Below are 17,627 nucleotides of genomic sequence, written 5' to 3' on the forward strand. Positions count from 1 at the left end.
CGGTTTTCTTGTTTTCTCAAAAAACACAAACATTCAAATTATTTGAATTTATTAAAAAAAAATACTTTACACAAAATGCACCTCAAATTCACCACATTTACAGGATGCATTATTACATATCCATATGTAATTACACAGTAACAAAGGTCTGACAGGCCAGGTCAACTGTGATGGTTCAGTCCAAGTAAATTCCGCTCTCACTGTCAAGCATCACCATCACAACTTCATTCAGAGTCTCCCTGCTCCACTCCCACTGCTCCCACTGCTCCTGCCAACTCCTCTTCACTGCCTCTAAGACGATCTCCTGGACAAACCAAAAATGAAAACCAAAAAAGTCAATTGTTTGCTTTAACTTTAGGGAATTTGATTGCATGGCCTACAAAATACTGAGCAACAAGACTTTATTTAGAAATATATGTAACACGTCAGTGTAGACGTTCGACTCTGGCTGTCATCAGACATGCAGCCCCTGTGGGGGGTGAAAACCACAAAGCAATTAACACCATTTCACATTCACACCCAGCTACATGAAAGGACAATACTGACGGATGAGCTCAGCGATGGCTCTCTGTGTTCTCCTCTCCAACTTCTCCAGTTTCTTGGCTACGTCACGTTTCAAGTCCCTGGATTCAGAATCAAGAAGACAAGAACAATGTCAGCAACAAAGTGATCATTCTGATTATTTACAAGAACTGTTCGTGACTCTCACCAATCTGGCTTTCTGGGGGCGAGGTTGGCCAAATCCTGCAGATTTAAGAAACGTACATAAGTGTAGCATTAATGTAGATGTATAAATACATGAAATCATATTTCCATTGAGACTGATTCAATTACCACTTCTTCAATGATGGGTTCAGGATTGACTGCCTCTAATTGGTCTTTAACTTTGTCCTCCACTGCAAGAAAAGTCAGTCAAAAATGTTGCAAAAATACACAACACATGTAAACGGCTTTATTTGGACATTTAGAGCCAAAAAGGTGTCTCCTCCTCTTAGCTCATCATGCCCACCACCATCCTTTTCTACATTTCCTAAATTACTGCCAAAAACAAGATCTATTTACTTTCACAGAGTAACATTCCAATGCAATAAATGTCCCACTTGCAAAAAAAAAAGTAAAATGGGAAAATTCAAGCAGAGGGCATTGTTGTAGATACAGTAACACACAACAATATATTTCCACTGGCCCCAAAACAATAACTTGAAGACTATAGTTGCTTCAAGCTTCTATATTTTGCATAACTACATATAAAGTAAGTCTTGTTCAGTGGCGTTTCATAGTCTATGAACATGTTTGATGTCCCGATAGCCATAAACATTAAGTATAACTTCACTTACAAAACACAGAACTCATTTTGTCCCTGTTTTTAAGGTATTTTAAGGAGGAAAAAAAAAGTTCACACCTGATGCTGGTTTTGCTTTGGGCACCTGTCGTTCCTTCAGCTCTTCATCCTCTGGAGTGTAATTCCTCAGCTTCAGCTCTCTGAGGGCAGAGTAAAGTGAGGAGAGAGAAACTATAGCATTATCATCTATTATTCCACCAGGTGGCAGTGTCGACGTGTTAATTCCACAAAGCAATGACTGGAAGCATTTAGGAACCAACTGAAAACTGTGCCCAGCTGCACATTAACGTGTGGAAGGAGGTTGGGTATAATGGCCCTTCTTTATTACTATGACTACATCTCATTAAGATGTTCCACCTGCTGCCTGGCACAGCGTCAGTGAGAGCAGCTAACAGCTGAGGAATGCAATCCTTGATGTAGAAGTAGGCCCTCTTTCATCACGTCTCCACACCAGCGATTCCTTGGCTAGCACTGACTGACATCTCTGCAGATTACGCTCAAAGTGCACGCAGCTAAACTGCCATCCGACAAGAATGATCAGCTGCTGGGAGCTAAGCATGGATTCATGATGAAGCCTGAGAGAGTGCAATCCCACAACATCCATTACAGTCTGGCTGACACTGCACAGACCACTGCCTTATATGGCTAAGGGCAGAAACTCCAGTAATGTTGTGAGGGCAGCTGACTGAAGTCCAATCATAGTCCAGAGATCGTCTCACCAGCCCCACCCTGGAAAATGCTTTCGCTGAACTTTTGTTATCATGGTAAAAATATTTTCTTAATAGTGACCACCAGTCATTGGTGGCAGAAATAATGGGCAAAGGTTTTAGACTACTAATTTATGTCGATATGTTCTTTCCTATAGATTTTGAACAAAATCTATTTTTTATTGTAATGGTAAAAGTTGACCTGCTGGGCCTTCTTGCAATTACTCCATGACCCCAAGGGATGTCCACCCCCCAAATTGTGAATCACTCTTCTGTACGGTAAGGTCATTCAGATCAGTATAATTTTGTCTAAAGACACAGACAATCAGTTGGGAACTGAATATTTGTGTTAAGTCAGTTGACAAAGAAATCAACCATCACAGTCACTCTATGATGTATGGAAACCAGTGTGGGATGTTTACACAAATCCACCTCCAGCACTGAGGCATCAGCGCAAACCAGTGATAAATTGTTCAGAATTAAGTAGTAAGTAAGAAGGAAAAGCAGAGGTTTTTAGCAGAGCCGTTCAATGAAGGTGAAGCTCAAACTCCAAAATGTTTTATTGATTTGTATTGATATTTAACCACATTAGTCCTGTCAAGTTTCACAAAAGCCACAGTGAGATAGAGGTTAGTTAAAGAAAAGGAAGCACTTGTTTGCCGGTGGCAATGTTTTGGAAATTTGACCTCCCATGAAATTTTAATAATAATCCCAGGATACATTACACCAGTGTGCTGTTATATGCTCGTTTCATGACTTTGCAACTTAGATATGTATACACTTTTTTCTTTCCAGTGACTGATGTCTAAATGAGGTTACATAAATGTTGACTTGTTGTGGTTCTAATGAGAAAGACAAACGGAAAGGGAGACAGACAGACAGACAGAAAGAGAAAGAGAGGGGGCGGGGGGAGAGAGAGAGAGATCTGTCCTGTTCAACTGGAGGAAACACTGAGACACTCCCTAAGTGTCGTCAACACACAGTCATTAGATATAAACAATGGAATAAAGGTCCTGTAGGACAGGAAAGATGGCTGCTCTTCCTGCATTGTGAGACACACCGTCAGGGGAGCTGCAGGTCATTTGACAGACTTATCCTACAACACTGTGGTCTAGCTGTGTAAACACATAAGACAGTCTTAAGATAGAGGACAGATAAACCCTCCCACTATCAACATAAATCTTAGGTACCAGCTCTGGTTGTGCAGCTTAAAAAATCTTTGGCCTTGAGGCAAGAAATCATGTGACAGCGTAAAGTAACATGCCACATTTTGTAAGAGAACAAGTAAAACAATGGACCAACCTGTGCCTGCCTTCTGAAGCCTCCTCTAAAGAAGCTTTTTTCGACTCCGGCTCCCCATCTTCATTTTCTCTGCCCTGTTGAAAAAAAAAAAAAACAGATCATGAAGTCCTTTAGTTTTATAAAGATACTGCAAATAGACATCTATATAACATTTTTATTTCAGTTATTAAACAATCCGGCTAATGAAAAAATATATGTCTACACCGACATACAGTAGTTGTAAAAGTATGAGAAAAAGAGAGCGAAAACAATTGACCTCCAGTGGAGACTCTAACAACGGCTAACAGACCCTCCCATCTTACATTTTCCTGAAGAGGCTTCCTGTATAGCTGCTAGAACAATTCAGTGTACTGAAACATTCTTAAAGTGTAGCACAAAGGGGAAAATTAACACAGGCCTCAGGAATGTCAACTGTCATTTATCAAACATTTCTAGCCAAGCTAGTAGGCTTATATTCTTTCAATAGCTGGAGAAACTTGTTTGTTAACTACTGTACAAAACGGCAGCTCAACCTTACACACTGACAAGTGTCTCCTGCTACAAGATGAGTTCATAGTCACAGCTGACCGATTTCAAAAGCAGAGAAGAATAATTAAGACATGTAAGCAACAGAGGTGCAGCCACTAAAAAGGAAAGAGTTTTACAGCTCGTATGTATAAAGTTTTTTAAATTATATATTTTATTTTATCTGTAAGACAAACAGAGAGAATCTTTACCAAATACAGGCTCCATCTGTATTGCTTGTGTTTTCAGTTAAATGATTATATCACTCAACAACAAACTCACAGTCATTTATTGGTTCAATTGTATGACAGTGTGATGTCAAATATGAGGCCTTATCATTCATGTGTTGTCATTTACTGGTGATTATAGTTGAAAGATGTAGAAGAAAAACATGTGAAGAAGGGAAGGACTTTTTAAACATTGCTTCATCACTGTCAAATTAGCTAAACGTGGGTGGAGCTTAAGGTGCAGCTGTAATTTCAGTAATACTACTAATCATAAGCTTCTACTGTTCAGCTACTAAAACTACAAATAAAAATCACCATGTACTGTACAGTATATACTCACAGTTACCACTAACAGAATATAAGATCTTGTATGAACTATAATTAATAAAAGAAATCAAGCGAAAAGGTTACACATATTTTAATGTGGATCACTCTGTACATTTCTACAATCTTTACGTGAAATGTGTAATGAATTTACTGTGGTCGAAGGATTTGTTTGTAGTTACCAACAACAATTTATGATCGTCTTCGTAGTAAACGATGATTGCTTTTTCGTGTGATTTTTCAATTGATGGGGGTGATGTAGTACTAGACAAAATATATAAATAGTACAAATAGTTTAACAGTTTAAACTATTTGGATTTTCAAGGCAAAAAACATCCTTTAAAATACATGATCCAATGCATAAATACGTCGCGAACGTCAGTATCTGTGAAAGAAACCATGCTTGACGTCGGGAACTTTGTCAGTATCTGTGAAAGAAACCATGCTTCTTAGCTCAGCTATTTAGCCCAGGAGTCAAACTGGTTGATGTCGATCATGAAGACACTTTTAACAACAATAATAAGAAACCTTAACAATAATAAAAATCTTTCCAACACATTAACATTTTGGGATATCCGAATAATTGTGCTATACACACGTAAGTGGTAAGCTAGGTCTGCTAACATAGCTAACGTATGGAGTGAGCGCGTTTTCTGGCTTAATCGCCTTTATTATGGCCTAAATGCAGGCGGACTTGCAACTTACATGGACTTTTTTGTCTCGAAGCGCTTTTAGCCTCTCTTTCCTCTTCAGCGCCTGCTCCTGAAGTGACCCAACATTTTTCTCCATGTTTGTTTCTGTTCTATGAGCTACACACGCTAATCGACTATTTCCGAAGTCCCCTACTCATCCTGGCTGCGGATAACGATCGTCGAGCACATCGCTTGCAAGTCCGTTCTTGATCACGTGATTTTGTTTCGTTTGTATAGGTTATTTACATAAATCAGCAATTAATTGATAGTATTTTTTAATTAAAACTTAATTTGTTTCCATTGCTGTTATGTTAATTGTTTAACACCAGGATGTATATTTTATGTATAATGTATTAATGTGAATTTGATTGGTAGGAGTTATATTCAGGGTTTTTTTTTCAACAAACAAATAGATTGTTTAAAAAAATCTACATGGAAATATTAATAAAACATTTTTATAGAATAAATGGAATTATCACACAGGCTTCTAAAAGTGACACAATGTTCTGCCTATTGATGGTCACACTGTCATGTCCTTGTTAGGAATGTAGGGCATTGCTATGGCAATACAGCTGCCTCAAGTTTCGCTGTGACCGTCCTCTTGTAATCATCAGTTAGATAAAGATTAAGTCGTGACAAGATAAAGATGAAAAATGTAATAGACAACACATTACGTCATAGTGTAACGGTCATTATACCTGCCTTACACACAGAAGGTCCTGAGTTTGAGCCCCAGTGGATTTAGTCCTCGTGTAAATCGCTTTGGATAAATGCATCTGCTAAATGCATAAATGTAAACATCATCAGAATCATATATTACTTGATTGTTAATATCATATCACACACCTACATCCTCGAAGTGAACCAGTACAGATAACAGCCCAATATACTACACCGCAGTATGAGTGAACACAGTAGATAAAAGTCTCTAAACTATCTGTAGAGCACAACAGACAAACTGCATGTCCAGAGAAGATTGATACATTCTGTATTTGTGCATGCTGTAGGAACAAACCCTCACATGAAAGAAATGGTGGTTTTATTTGGTTAAATGTTGTTTGTCTTCCATTATTCAGCCTCTATAAAGAACAATGGATATTTTTTAAAAATCTATTATATTATCTTAGATAATTTATAGGCAATGTCTCTTATTTTAAAGTAAGAAGACTAGGCATACTCTTTAGATAGTTATATTTAAAGATTGCTTTGTTGAAGCTCTTTTTCATCCTTCATTAAAACTATACAGGAAGGAAAATGCGTTTTATTATTAATAGAATTTCTATCCCTCTAACTCTGTATTTGACAGTGTACACTTAGGGACTGTAGTGACTTCTCATTTTGATGTGCATTATTTCATGTGTTGAATGACAATAATATTCTATTTTATTATATTATATTCTAGTCTATTCTCCTGCAGGAAAGGGAAGAAGCTAAATTAAAAATGTTATTTGAAAAATGTGGCCCTATTTTAGGCACCTGTTCTTATACTCCAACACAGATCACCCAGGTCTGTTAGATGCTCTAACATGTCTGCAGACTGACAGCCAGTCTTTACTTCAGTCTTGTGTGTATTGCATCTGTTGCTTCCGCTGTAACTCTCTCCATTAGGAATCCTACTCCACCACCTCCACCACCACCAGCAGCAGCAGCAGCTTCAGTCAGAACAGGAGGCTCGGTCTAAATGCGGACATGGGTGTTTCTCAGTGCACGTATCTCCACGCAGTTCTGTTCCTGCCTCCAGCATTTCGACACTGATCGCTCCGTTTCCACGCTGACACCGTCATGTTTTCTCTTCACCCCACTCTGGCAACTTTGACCGCGGCCATCAGCACTTGAGTGTGGGTTTATGTTAGTGGATCTTTTCGGAGCAGAGATGGTTCATAGGAGCGCAGCGCGTCCTCCTGCCTTCAGGAAACAACTTCACACAGATCCGGCTCTGTGACCATGCTCCACATTTTGACCAATTTTGTTGAAAAATAAGAGGGAACAAAGGGCCGATGATGAGCAACCATAAAAGCGGAGGGGTGGCATCGAAAGAACGGCTGTACGAGCTGTGGATGTTGTACTACACCAAGGTGAGTGAGTGAGAGAGTGCGGAAGACCTGCCGCTGACACCTGTTGTTACGGCAGCTCCAGTAGCAGCAGCTCAGCGGGAAGTTTAGAACAAGAGCCAATAAATATCGCAAAAAATATGTCTGTGAGCCTCAGATCACACATGCTGTGTTTATGTTCCAGTTATGTGTCATTCTGTTTTGTCATGGAACCTTTTGACGAGGAAGTGGCCTTTTCTCCACTGTTTGTCCAGCAGATGTTTGTTTGGCCGGAGGTGAAGGCTGCCCTCTGCGCACATTTCAAGGATATCATGTTACGTGTGTGTACCTGTCACACTGGGCCGCTGAAATGACCAAAGTGTGGCGGCATACGAGTTAAATAATCCTAATAACAAAGCCTCGTCTGTCGGTTTATGTACCTGCAGCGCAGGTGGTTGTGACCTAAACTTCCTGTTCCTGTTCACTCGGTTCATGTGTGAATTTGCGTGTTAATGTGTTTTGCTAAAGACTTCACATTTAGTTTTTCTGTCACTGTCACTTAGAACCTAATTGGTCAACCGGTTAGTCAAGATAAATCATTCCAGTTATAACGATGCTTTTTTTTAATTCATAGCATTCAAGAGGTTTGAAGGTGAAGCTAAAGGCTAAAGTCCATCGATGGTCTCAGGACAGGTTTCTGAAAAGAATGATTATGAGTTATTATGAACAGGCGAAGTTGTTTTCTACGACTATTTTAAACAAAAGACATCAGAGTTTTCCTTCTTCTCCTGCAGGGCGCTGCTATAAACACAATTTAAGCACCGCGTCAACTAAAGTCCTGTAATGTGGTTTAACATTTTAAATGTGGGTAACTATTGTTGTCCAAGTGAGTTGAATAAGGCTCGATTTAATCAGTGGCACCCATGAAATGTATAATAATAATAACAACACCACAATAATAATGCATGTCATTACACATAACCTGTCAAAGCACCCGAGGACGCTGTCCAACAAGCAAAAGTCGAAACAAACAAACAAAGTAGTTTAAATAAGTGATCTATGGTCTGACATGATGTCCCTCACGTTAACAAACCTGTTAATAACAAGACACATTTTACAACCAACATTTCTATTAGCAGTTATGTTGGTCGCAGTAGCAGAAGTAGGAGGTGTCCATGTTTTGCCTTTGCCATGCCCTGAATGTTTTATACGTTTAAAGGGAACCAAAACTATGACTAGGGTGGGAACATTTTTCATCACCATGCCTGGGAACCTAAACTCTGTGACTCTCTGCTGAGTAAAATTTTATTCTATTTTTCACAACTGCCTAAATCGGCCAGTGTGTGTGATGCTTTAGTCCCACTGTTGGCTGCAACAGCTTTAGTTGGATATTAAAGTGCAAAGTGCTCGGGAGAAGTCAGACCGGCTGGTTGTGAATAAATTAAACATTGCTGTTCAATGCATTTACAATATGCTACTCAGCCTGAGGACAGGCAAACAAGAGGAGACTACTGTGTCAAGTATGTCTGTACTGGATGCTCGTCGCGGAGCCTGGGGACACTTGTTTTATCCGTGCCGGTTGTTTCGACATGGCAAACATGGGATTTTCCCACAGTCTCTGAACAGGCAGATTGGAGGTTGGATTACTGTGTTTATAAGTCGCACCATCTTTGGTAGTTTGTCTGGTGCTGCGACTTATATTCCAAACACTTTAATGTCAAAATATTTGCCATATCATCTATCTCCACAAGAGGTGCTGTCTGCGTTTGTGACAGTTGAACAATGCTACTCTACCATACCACTTAAAGTAATACAACTAAACCATGAAGTCTAACATAAGAACATTATTATTATACTCCGGTGAGACTTAGAGTCCGGAAAATTCGGTACACAGACACTTGACTGGTGGAAATGTCATTGGTGGGTGTGTGTAGGTGTGTGTGGCTGATTTGACAACTGTCTTAAATCGCCATGTGAGAAACCACCACCACCATCAGCTGCTGTTTGACTCATTGATGCTACTTCTCAGCTACTGTGATGTGTAAAAAAGAAAAAGTAAAACCCGCGAAAATGTTCTTCCTCTGTTTCATACCCAAGGATGAAACAGTGTAACTACTGGTTCCATAGCTTTTTCACCTGTGGACTTTGCATGTGTGCAAATCGAATGTCCCTACAGCCAGGAAGGACGGCAGAGGAAAAGTGATTTGACTGAGCAGATCAGTGTCACCACCTTCTGTGACTCAGAGAAAAACAGGCTGCAGAACCACTTTAGAGAACAAACACCTGCCCTTTATTTAGACACCAACGTGTCATTTGGTTTAATGTTATTTGTTGTCTGCCTGTCTGTCAAGTTAGTGCAGAGGATACACCTACAGACTCCAGTGGAAAAATGTCTTAATTTTACCACTGGAGTGGAAAAATTAAGACAAGAAATGTACGGTGTTCCCAAATTATCTTCAGTAAACCGGAGGTCAAAGTGCCTTGTACTTTGTCTTTTATTAATGTGATTATAATGTAGTAGTGCTGGTCAGACACTGGCTCCTTCAGTCAAATAAAACACACCCACACAGCTGTTTCACACACACCCTGAACGTCTAAATATAAATGTGAGTGATGTGTAATAATGGCCGACTCAAATATTTTTAATACAGAGCACTTCTTTCCAAAAAGTGTGAGTTGTAATAAAATAACATTACATAATAAAATATTGTCAGACGCGCCTCTGGTCTCACCAACCGTTTTTTTTTTTATTATTATTATTATTTCCTTTGTCAAGTTCTTGTCCTTGTTACATTTAATTAAATTAGGCATTTCAAATATAACTTACAGAAATGAACAATTTCAACAATAACAACCAAACCCTGAAGGAAAACCTGTTAAAAAGTGTTTAAGATTTTTCAGAGATTTTTTTATGCCAAAAATTAAATTAAATTCAGGCTTCAGACCAGGCAACAGATCATGTTCTGACCTGAATTCTACAAAAAAAGCAATCATTTAATGAAACCACACCCAGCAGTCATTTTTAGACCTAAAAGAGAGATATCGAGAGGGATACCCCCCACCTCTCCTTTTTACCATACATAATACATGGGTTTGTTTCTGACAGTTTGTCAAAAATGATTAAGCTAATGCTGTAATAAGTCTGAATATCTGATTTCATCATTTCTCAGTATGTGCATCTGAGGCATCTCTTAGGTTTTGCAACAGGACAGAGTTGGGCCTGCTCGGGCTCGTTGGTGGAAGAGGAACTCTGTTTCCTTCGATTGTGCAATAAAATCCCACACCCCTGGCGAGACTTTTTCAGATGAACAGAGGTTTAGGAATGATCGGAAGCTTTTAATGAGGCTTGCGTTGAAATCAACCAGTTGCGAGACATCACAGTGAATGGAACAGGCAGCCACTGATTGAACACATTTTTAGAAAGTTGTTACATGGATTGACAAAGTGTTTCCAGGTTTTAGAAAATTATTTTTTTATGTCACATCAAATGAAACCATGCCAGCAAACCCACGTAGGTGCTCACGCCTTTCAGTGAAAACCAGCTCTACTGGAACTATTTTCGGACTCATCAGAGTGGAGATGAGACAGTGTTTCACAGACCAGTGTCAGTGCTGCTGCCTCACAGGTGTGGATGTACACAAAGGTGCGCGATTAAATCACGGATGTAGTAAAATATTTGACAGATCAAATCATTGATGACAGCCAAACAGCATTATTCAACACAGTCCTGATGTCAGAATGTACTGTAATAACCTTTACAGGTCACACCTCATTAAGGCCTGTTTTATATTTCTAGTTGAGGGTATAACTGTGCAGCAGTTCAGTTAGGTAGTAGTTGTTGAATTAGCCTAGCGTGGGAATCTTCAAACTCCTCATCAAAGGAGCCATGTTTATCATTTCACCACTTAAAAGAGTTTGTTCAAGACCCAAAGGTCCACAGTGCAGTTTTTGACAGTATGTTTTGAATACTGTAGTCGTACTGTGGCATTAAAGGTTAAAATTCAAAATGTATATTCTCAGAATGTAAAAAATGTCTTCTGCTACAGGCACTGCTGCTAAAAATATCATAACTGTCCCAGAAGAAGACAGTGACATTATACTGTGTTGTTGGCAACTAGCTGAATATTAAGTGTAAATGTTAAATTGACTTAAAGACATTATTGGACCTTTATATTATATTATATTATGTTATAGGACATTGATATGACCGCTGAATTATTTTAGACAATTGTGAATACTGTTAGATGTGAGTCCACCACATGTTGTTGAATAGTATGTGATTAGCTTGTGATTATTAGCTTTAGAGAATGCTGGAGTGACTAATTAGAGCCTGTAGTATCAGGAATGGTGAGAAGCCAATTTCCTCATGGACACAGCTGTGAAATCACCTCCCGTACTTGCCATGAGGAGATAATGAGCAGTTTTGTTGTTGTTTTTTTTTCTCTGCCATATTTCCATCTCTGTAGAGTGATCCAACAACAAAAGCAGCCATCTTTACAGTTGACTAATCGCCTTGTGAACGCTGTGATCAAATTCCCCCATGTGTCTCAGTGTCCCCTGTTGACCAACAGAGCTGCCAAGCAGCAAAATCAAAGTGCTCTTTGCTCTCACTTGTGCAGGATGCTGGAGTGAAGCAGAATGCCAAGCAGCGGAGAGAAACACAGCTGCTTGGCCATGTGCAGAGAGAAGAGAGATAAATGACACTGTTTATAATGGCTGGTACCTCGTAGCTGCCTTTTAAGATCCGCTCTAACGGTGTGTTTAATGTGTTCATTTTCTGCTGGGCAACCACTGAGCTCTAGGCAACGCTGTGGAGTTGATAAAACAGCAATAAGGGGATATGGATTTCTTCAGATGTGCTGATCAACATTCATCCATCCACCTATCAATGGAGTTGTGGAGCAAGTTTCACAGTCATTCTGCTTGAGTAAAGAAAAAGGATGATAAATCCAAGATCTACAAATAATTAATGACAAGTCTTTTGAATTTGAACTTTTTTGTTATTTGACGATACAATTCCCATTAATCAACACAATGGAATAAAGTCTAAGCTCCCAGCGTTGAATGTATGATATATAATGTTGAATATGGTCTTTCTCTGTGGCTGTTGATGATCATAAAACCTGTGGGAACAGATTCTTAGGCCATTATAAAAAATAAATAGTGAAACCTAGGATCATAGACCATTGGACCATATTTTGTACAATAAAATGCAACTGGTATCTAATGTCATCTGCAATTCTCAGGGCGTTGATTGTTCATGAAGTAGAGTGAAATTCAACTAAAGTGCGCTGTACAATATTATCTCAATATTAACTACCTCCTAACAAAAACTGTATAAACTTTAAACAAAAACATAAACTTAATATTCACTGTTAAACCTAATATTATTTCTGTCACATATTTACTGACAAGATGACTAAACCGTCGAGCTTGAGAAGGAAGGTTTTGGAAATAAAAACTTTTTTTTAAATTTTAATTATTTGAACTGCTCTTTCTCAAGTTAAACATCCTCAACCCTCCACTGGGCCCAGGTTGGCTCACAAGCTGAGCTGAGCACGGAGTTGTGTTTAGGCAGCGTGTCACTGTATAAAGTGCAGAACAAATTTGCAAAGTAACAAAGACTGTTGTCAATCAGCGTTGGTGTGAAGTGTCACTGTTTCTATTCATTACGCAACATGTCCCTTGCACTTACGTTAATTGTGGATGTGTCCTACGCAAGGGGACATGAAACGATGGTGAGTCATGAACTGCAGTCATTATGACCCGTTTGGGAGGAGTAAAGTCATTCTGCTCTTGTGTAGTGGAAAGGAAAACAAAGACAAAGGGGTGTTGCAGGTATTTCTGTGTCCGTGCCTCTCCTGCTCAGGCCTCAAATACCTGATGGTCCAGACGTTGGAGGCAGAGAACAATAGCTTGTTCACTGTTTCCTTTTCCTTGTGGAGAGAGTTTCATATATACTGTAATAATTTTTTTAAAATACTTTTGTAAATGTCTCAGAACAATTTATTTTTGCTTCTTTTGTAGTGTAGTTTTTGATGTGTTTTGTTTTTCACTTTGATCACATTTTACTATAGTTGCATTCCGGCTTCCTTATTGGTTATTGGTGCCTGTACGGAGCCAATGTCACCTCTGCTCACACGGCGCCACTGTCATATCTGCTCAGGACTAGCATAAGAAGCAAAGAAGGAAGGGGTTTGATGAGGCGTACAGAGGAAATGAGCTATGGTTAAAGTGACATGTCATTTCCTGGATGTTCACTTGACACTCGGAGAGGAGAAGCGAGCGGGTTGGACGGCGCTGCTGACTGAAGGAGTGATGTGCAGCGGCTGAGCTGCTGACTCTGGACTACACACTGAAGACTGGGTTGACTAAAACCCGGGCGCCTGGGTCAGCTGCGTACAATGAGAGATGGACTGGCTCATAAGTCAATGCCAGTTGGTAATGTACATTTAAAATGACTGCAGCTTTATTAGAGTCACACAGTCACACAGGGTTGCCAGAGTCAGATGCATTCGTTTTCCATTACATTCTGTAGAGGAAGTGTGAACATTATGTGCACATTAGACATGCCGTGAGCTCCAACAGGCAGAACAGCTTAGAGCACTTTACACCAAGGTCATGGTGCAGCCCTAATTGTTGCCCACATTATCAGCAGGACGTTGTTCATTTGTTGTACTTTTTGGTCTGTTTGTCTTCAGGAAGTATGAATGCCTTTCACAGGGAGATGTTTACCTTAGGTTATTTCTGTGCCGCGAGAACAAAACTTAACCATCTCCAATCACTCGCAATTGTTTTCCAAGAGGCTGCTGTGTCACAACAGAGCTAATGGGCATTACTAATCAAAGATTTCACCATGTTCCAACTCACAGTACATGCAGCCTGGTTACAAGATGTTCTGTTTAGTTTGACTTTGTCAAATGTGTGTGTGTGTGTGTGTGATGAGTGCACTGCAGGAGCTGATTAAAGCTTTGATAATGACTCCTTCACACTGGCATCCTCGTACACTTGAAGCGCCCGTTCAGCTGTGTTTATTGTAGTAACGTGTCTTCAACACAAAGCGGGGTGGAACGTACGAACTTGAGTGAACATAAAGAAACGGGAGGATGTTTGGACTTTGTTGCAGTACACCTCCCTTTTTGAAAAAGGACAGAATTGGCTCATGTGTTCCTCTCTGAGGTACAACATCCTGTTGCAAAAAAAAACAGGTCAAATGATTCAGTCAAGTACAGAGTTTTCAATCTCAGTGTCAAAGTTTGTTATAATGTAGGAAAAGCAAATAAAGAGCAGAGAATGCTCTTTGTGATCTTTAAATCATGCATCTGTACTGTGTATGAGCATCTAAGCGCCAAAACTAAACTCATGTTCTTTTCTCCCCCCTTGCAGAAAGATGTGGGCTATCTGCAGCAGTGGTTGGAGGCTTTTGTGGCATCCTTTGAGCGGCTCATTGATGTGCACTCACTGGAGCCTCGGAGGTGAGCTGACATTTACCAAATGATCGACAACCTAGACATAAAAACCTCACATTTCCTAAAGCAGTGCCAGCTGCGACTTTCGTTGCAGACGCTGTTTTAACATGTTTACGCGATCCGTCGACTCCCACTGACACTGCCTCCCTTCTCCTTCCACATCACCTCACTTATCTTCCTCCGCATGTCCTCCAGGCTGGAGGAGTCCAGCTCCGAGGTGCCCTCGCTCCCCAGAGAGGTCTTGGTGTTCCTTAGCACGCAGCTATGGCACAGTGCACTCCACCTCTCCGGCGGCGTCGAGCAAAACAGCAGCACACCACACCCACTGCTCCTCATCAAGTTCTTCATCATCATCTGCAGGTACGATTGAGTCGTCTGTCGGCATGGAGACTCTCTACAGTCAACGTTCTCAAAGGGTGCATGTTGTGTTTAATCACGACTGGAGCCTGGATATATAAAAATATGTACTGAAGTCACCTCACCATACTGGTTAGAATAGCTAAAAATAAATGTATCTATCAGAGCATTACACTGACTCACATGTATTTCTTTCCTTCTTCTAGAAACCTGGAGAACATTGACCAAGAAAAGACGCCGGGTTTTGTGTTTGAAACCATCAGGCTTTTGAATTTCTGTCTGCACCAGGTGAGGCTGTCGTTAATGGGATTTAAAAGATAACTGTGAGTGTTAGCTGATGCAGTCTGGATTAGTATTACTACAAACAAACCTGGGTCCTGTTATGTTTAATACATATTTTGAAAGCCACAACGTAGCAGAAATGTGTAGCACTCTTTGCTGTAAAGCAAAAAGAAAACTTGGTGATTAGTTTGATTTCCCATCTTTCAGTATGGAATTTCACACTGGACCTTGACTTTTAGTATTGGCTCCAACTCCCCCTGATCAAGTTGAATATATTACTTAATAATTATTATAATTTCAGCACACTAATAAATTCAGTTGAACTTGCAGGTTTTTTTAATCATCATATTTCTCAGCTCAGGTGTTAAAGCAGTTTCCTAATGATTCAAAGTCTGTACTGTTCTGTCTCCAACTGTGAATCAGTTCCAAAGGTCTGACATTTTTAAAAACATCTAAAAGGACCACACACGCGGTCGGCACTTACAGATTTATACTGCTGTGAAAATAGGAAGAAATCTTTTTCTCCTTTTTTATTTTGTTGACAGGCTCTACTTCTAATAATTGTTGTTAGCCTTCGATTTTTAGTACATTTTTTCTTTACATGTTTTATTGCTGTATATTTACAAATTAGGAAACTATTGACTATCGTTGTGTGTTTTAGCGCCATTTGATGAATAAAGTCTTAAATCTTGTATTTTGAAAAAATGCCAAACAGAAGAGAAGCGTAAATTGTCCAGTTCCTCATTCATGACATTTGAAACTGTTGTTTAGTCGACTCCTAGCATTCTATTAGCATTGCTTTTAACTGCATTATAAAACACCTGTATCTTCTGCAGCTCAAACGTGGACAAGGAGAGCTGCCTTCTCTGCAGTTGGTGGTGCAGTACGGACTGGTGCTGTGTGAGAGTCTCTTTGACCCTTATCAAACGTGGAGGAGACGCCTAGCAGGGTGAGTTTGTCTCGTCTCAACTCAGGAGTTCGCCTGAATGTGTGTAGGAGGTGGAATTCAGTCGCACAAAGACTAAAAGAAGTTGCCCAACATTTTTGCTTTTTGTGACACCTCATCCTGTTGCTTTTTTGTTAAGCTTCTTTAAGTGCCACTACTATTAGTAGCTGTTGTGCTCTGATTAAGCGATGGGTTTGTAAAAGTGTCATGACCTCTGAGACGTTTTGTGCTGCAGGGAGGAGGTGAGCTTACAGGAGAGGAACAAGTACAAGTTCTCCCCCTTGGCCTTACCGGAGGAGCTGCCTGCTCTCTTCAATGGTGAGACACTCCCTGTGATCACAGTCAGTTAACGCCATGAAATTCCGCTTTGGATTTAGGTTAGGTTTACATAAGAGAATTTAAATATTTAAATTTTCCACATGAGAAAAAAGGTATTGAAATAATGCTGATGCTAATGCTACTAATGTCCATTAGAAAACTGAAATATTGGTCAAGTTGAAATATCAAAATATTTTATATTATATTATTGTATAAACTATATATTTTCTATTATTTATTTAAGAAAAATAACAATATTTCTCACAACACACACTCAAACACTTTGAAATATCAATATTGTTTTATCAAAAAATATATAACTAATTGAAATACAATAATAATTAATTAAATAATTATAAAATGAATTTAAAATATTAAATGTTGCACATTAGAAGAGATTAATATTAAAATTTTGCATGGGAGGTATAAAAAAAACGCAGTTAGCATCCTTTCTTTCATTTCTTTCGGTGAGTTTCCTTTTCCACAGACATAAGCCTGATTTAAATATTGTTTTTGACAATTACAAAGAACTAGTCCTTCTACTTACAGTATGTTAATTGGTTGGCAGATTACTTTAAGACAATAATACAATGTATGAAAGTTTCATTCACCTTCAAACGTGCATATTTATGGGAGTTTAATGACCTGTGAGGAATGTGGCTCAGCCCTGAAATGTTTACCGATGTCCAAACCAGAGGAATTATCCAAAGCTCTATTTGAAATGTTGAGTCTGTCTGTGTAATAGTCTTGCCAAATAGGCTTAATGATGATGCAACCCTGGTTTAGGTTGGTGGCAGTGCAAGAGAATTTTAAAAAGCGTGTTCAACTGTTATTGTTGTTATTTTCTGTTGTCTATTTTTTTAATCAAAAGTACATTTTGAGTAATTTTTCAAAATTCTCAAGGAAGGTAATTACACCATACAAGTTGGCTAATTGCTGTGCTAACTATTCTACGTTCTGCTAACCACCTCTCTTATTAGCCATTAGCTGTGCTCTTCTATTAGCATTGTTGCTAAGTTTGTAGCATTTGATCACCAAACTTAACTATAAATATATAGATTAAAAGTGTCTGATGTATACCTTATTATAGGTTACCTTTTTTAACTAACTTTTAGCTAACTTTCTGC

At 39.3% G+C, this 17,627-nt stretch overlaps 2 protein-coding genes across 2 annotated transcripts in view; one reads left to right on the forward strand and one right to left on the reverse strand.

The window, feature by feature from the left end:
• Positions 1 to 32: 32 nt before the first annotated feature.
• Positions 33 to 5,274, reverse strand: ccdc12 (coiled-coil domain containing 12). The gene is made up of 7 exons (XM_008323331.3): positions 5,112 to 5,274; positions 3,352 to 3,425; positions 1,403 to 1,482; positions 835 to 896; positions 710 to 744; positions 547 to 623; positions 33 to 304 (listed from the first exon to the last, which is right to left on the reverse strand). Exons 1-7 carry the CDS (start codon positions 5,193 to 5,195, stop codon positions 225 to 227), a joined length of 492 nt encoding a protein of 163 aa, XP_008321553.1. The 5' UTR covers positions 5,196 to 5,274; the 3' UTR covers positions 33 to 224.
• A 1,257-nt stretch (positions 5,275 to 6,531) lies between these two features.
• nbeal2 (neurobeachin-like 2) overlaps positions 6,532 to 17,627 on the forward strand; it is a 36,111-nt gene continuing 25,015 nt past the window's right edge. The window contains 6 exon segments of the mRNA XM_025061518.1: positions 6,532 to 7,173; positions 14,515 to 14,603; positions 14,793 to 14,957; positions 15,161 to 15,242; positions 16,073 to 16,185; positions 16,418 to 16,500. Of these exon segments, the coding sequence (XP_024917286.1) occupies positions 7,096 to 7,173; positions 14,515 to 14,603; positions 14,793 to 14,957; positions 15,161 to 15,242; positions 16,073 to 16,185; positions 16,418 to 16,500 (610 nt within the window). The 5' untranslated portion in view covers positions 6,532 to 7,095.

Source organism: Cynoglossus semilaevis, chromosome 13 (assembly GCF_000523025.1).
Source record: "Cynoglossus semilaevis isolate Cse_v1.0 chromosome 13, Cse_v1.0, whole genome shotgun sequence".
NCBI classification, from domain to species: Eukaryota; Metazoa; Chordata; class Actinopteri; order Pleuronectiformes; family Cynoglossidae; genus Cynoglossus; species Cynoglossus semilaevis.

Coding starts and splice junctions, on each gene's coding strand:
- ccdc12 (XM_008323331.3), bottom strand. CDS start 5,195: ATGGAGAAAAATGTTGGGTCACTTCAGGAGCAGGCGCTGAAGAGGAAA. Junction 1,483..3,351: donor GCTTCAGAAGGCAGGCACAG/GTTGGTCCATTG, acceptor CTCTGCCCTCAG/AGAGCTGAAGCTGAGGAATT. Junction 897..1,402: donor CAAAGCAAAACCAGCATCAG/GTGTGAACTTTT, acceptor CTTTTCTTGCAG/TGGAGGACAAAGTTAAAGAC.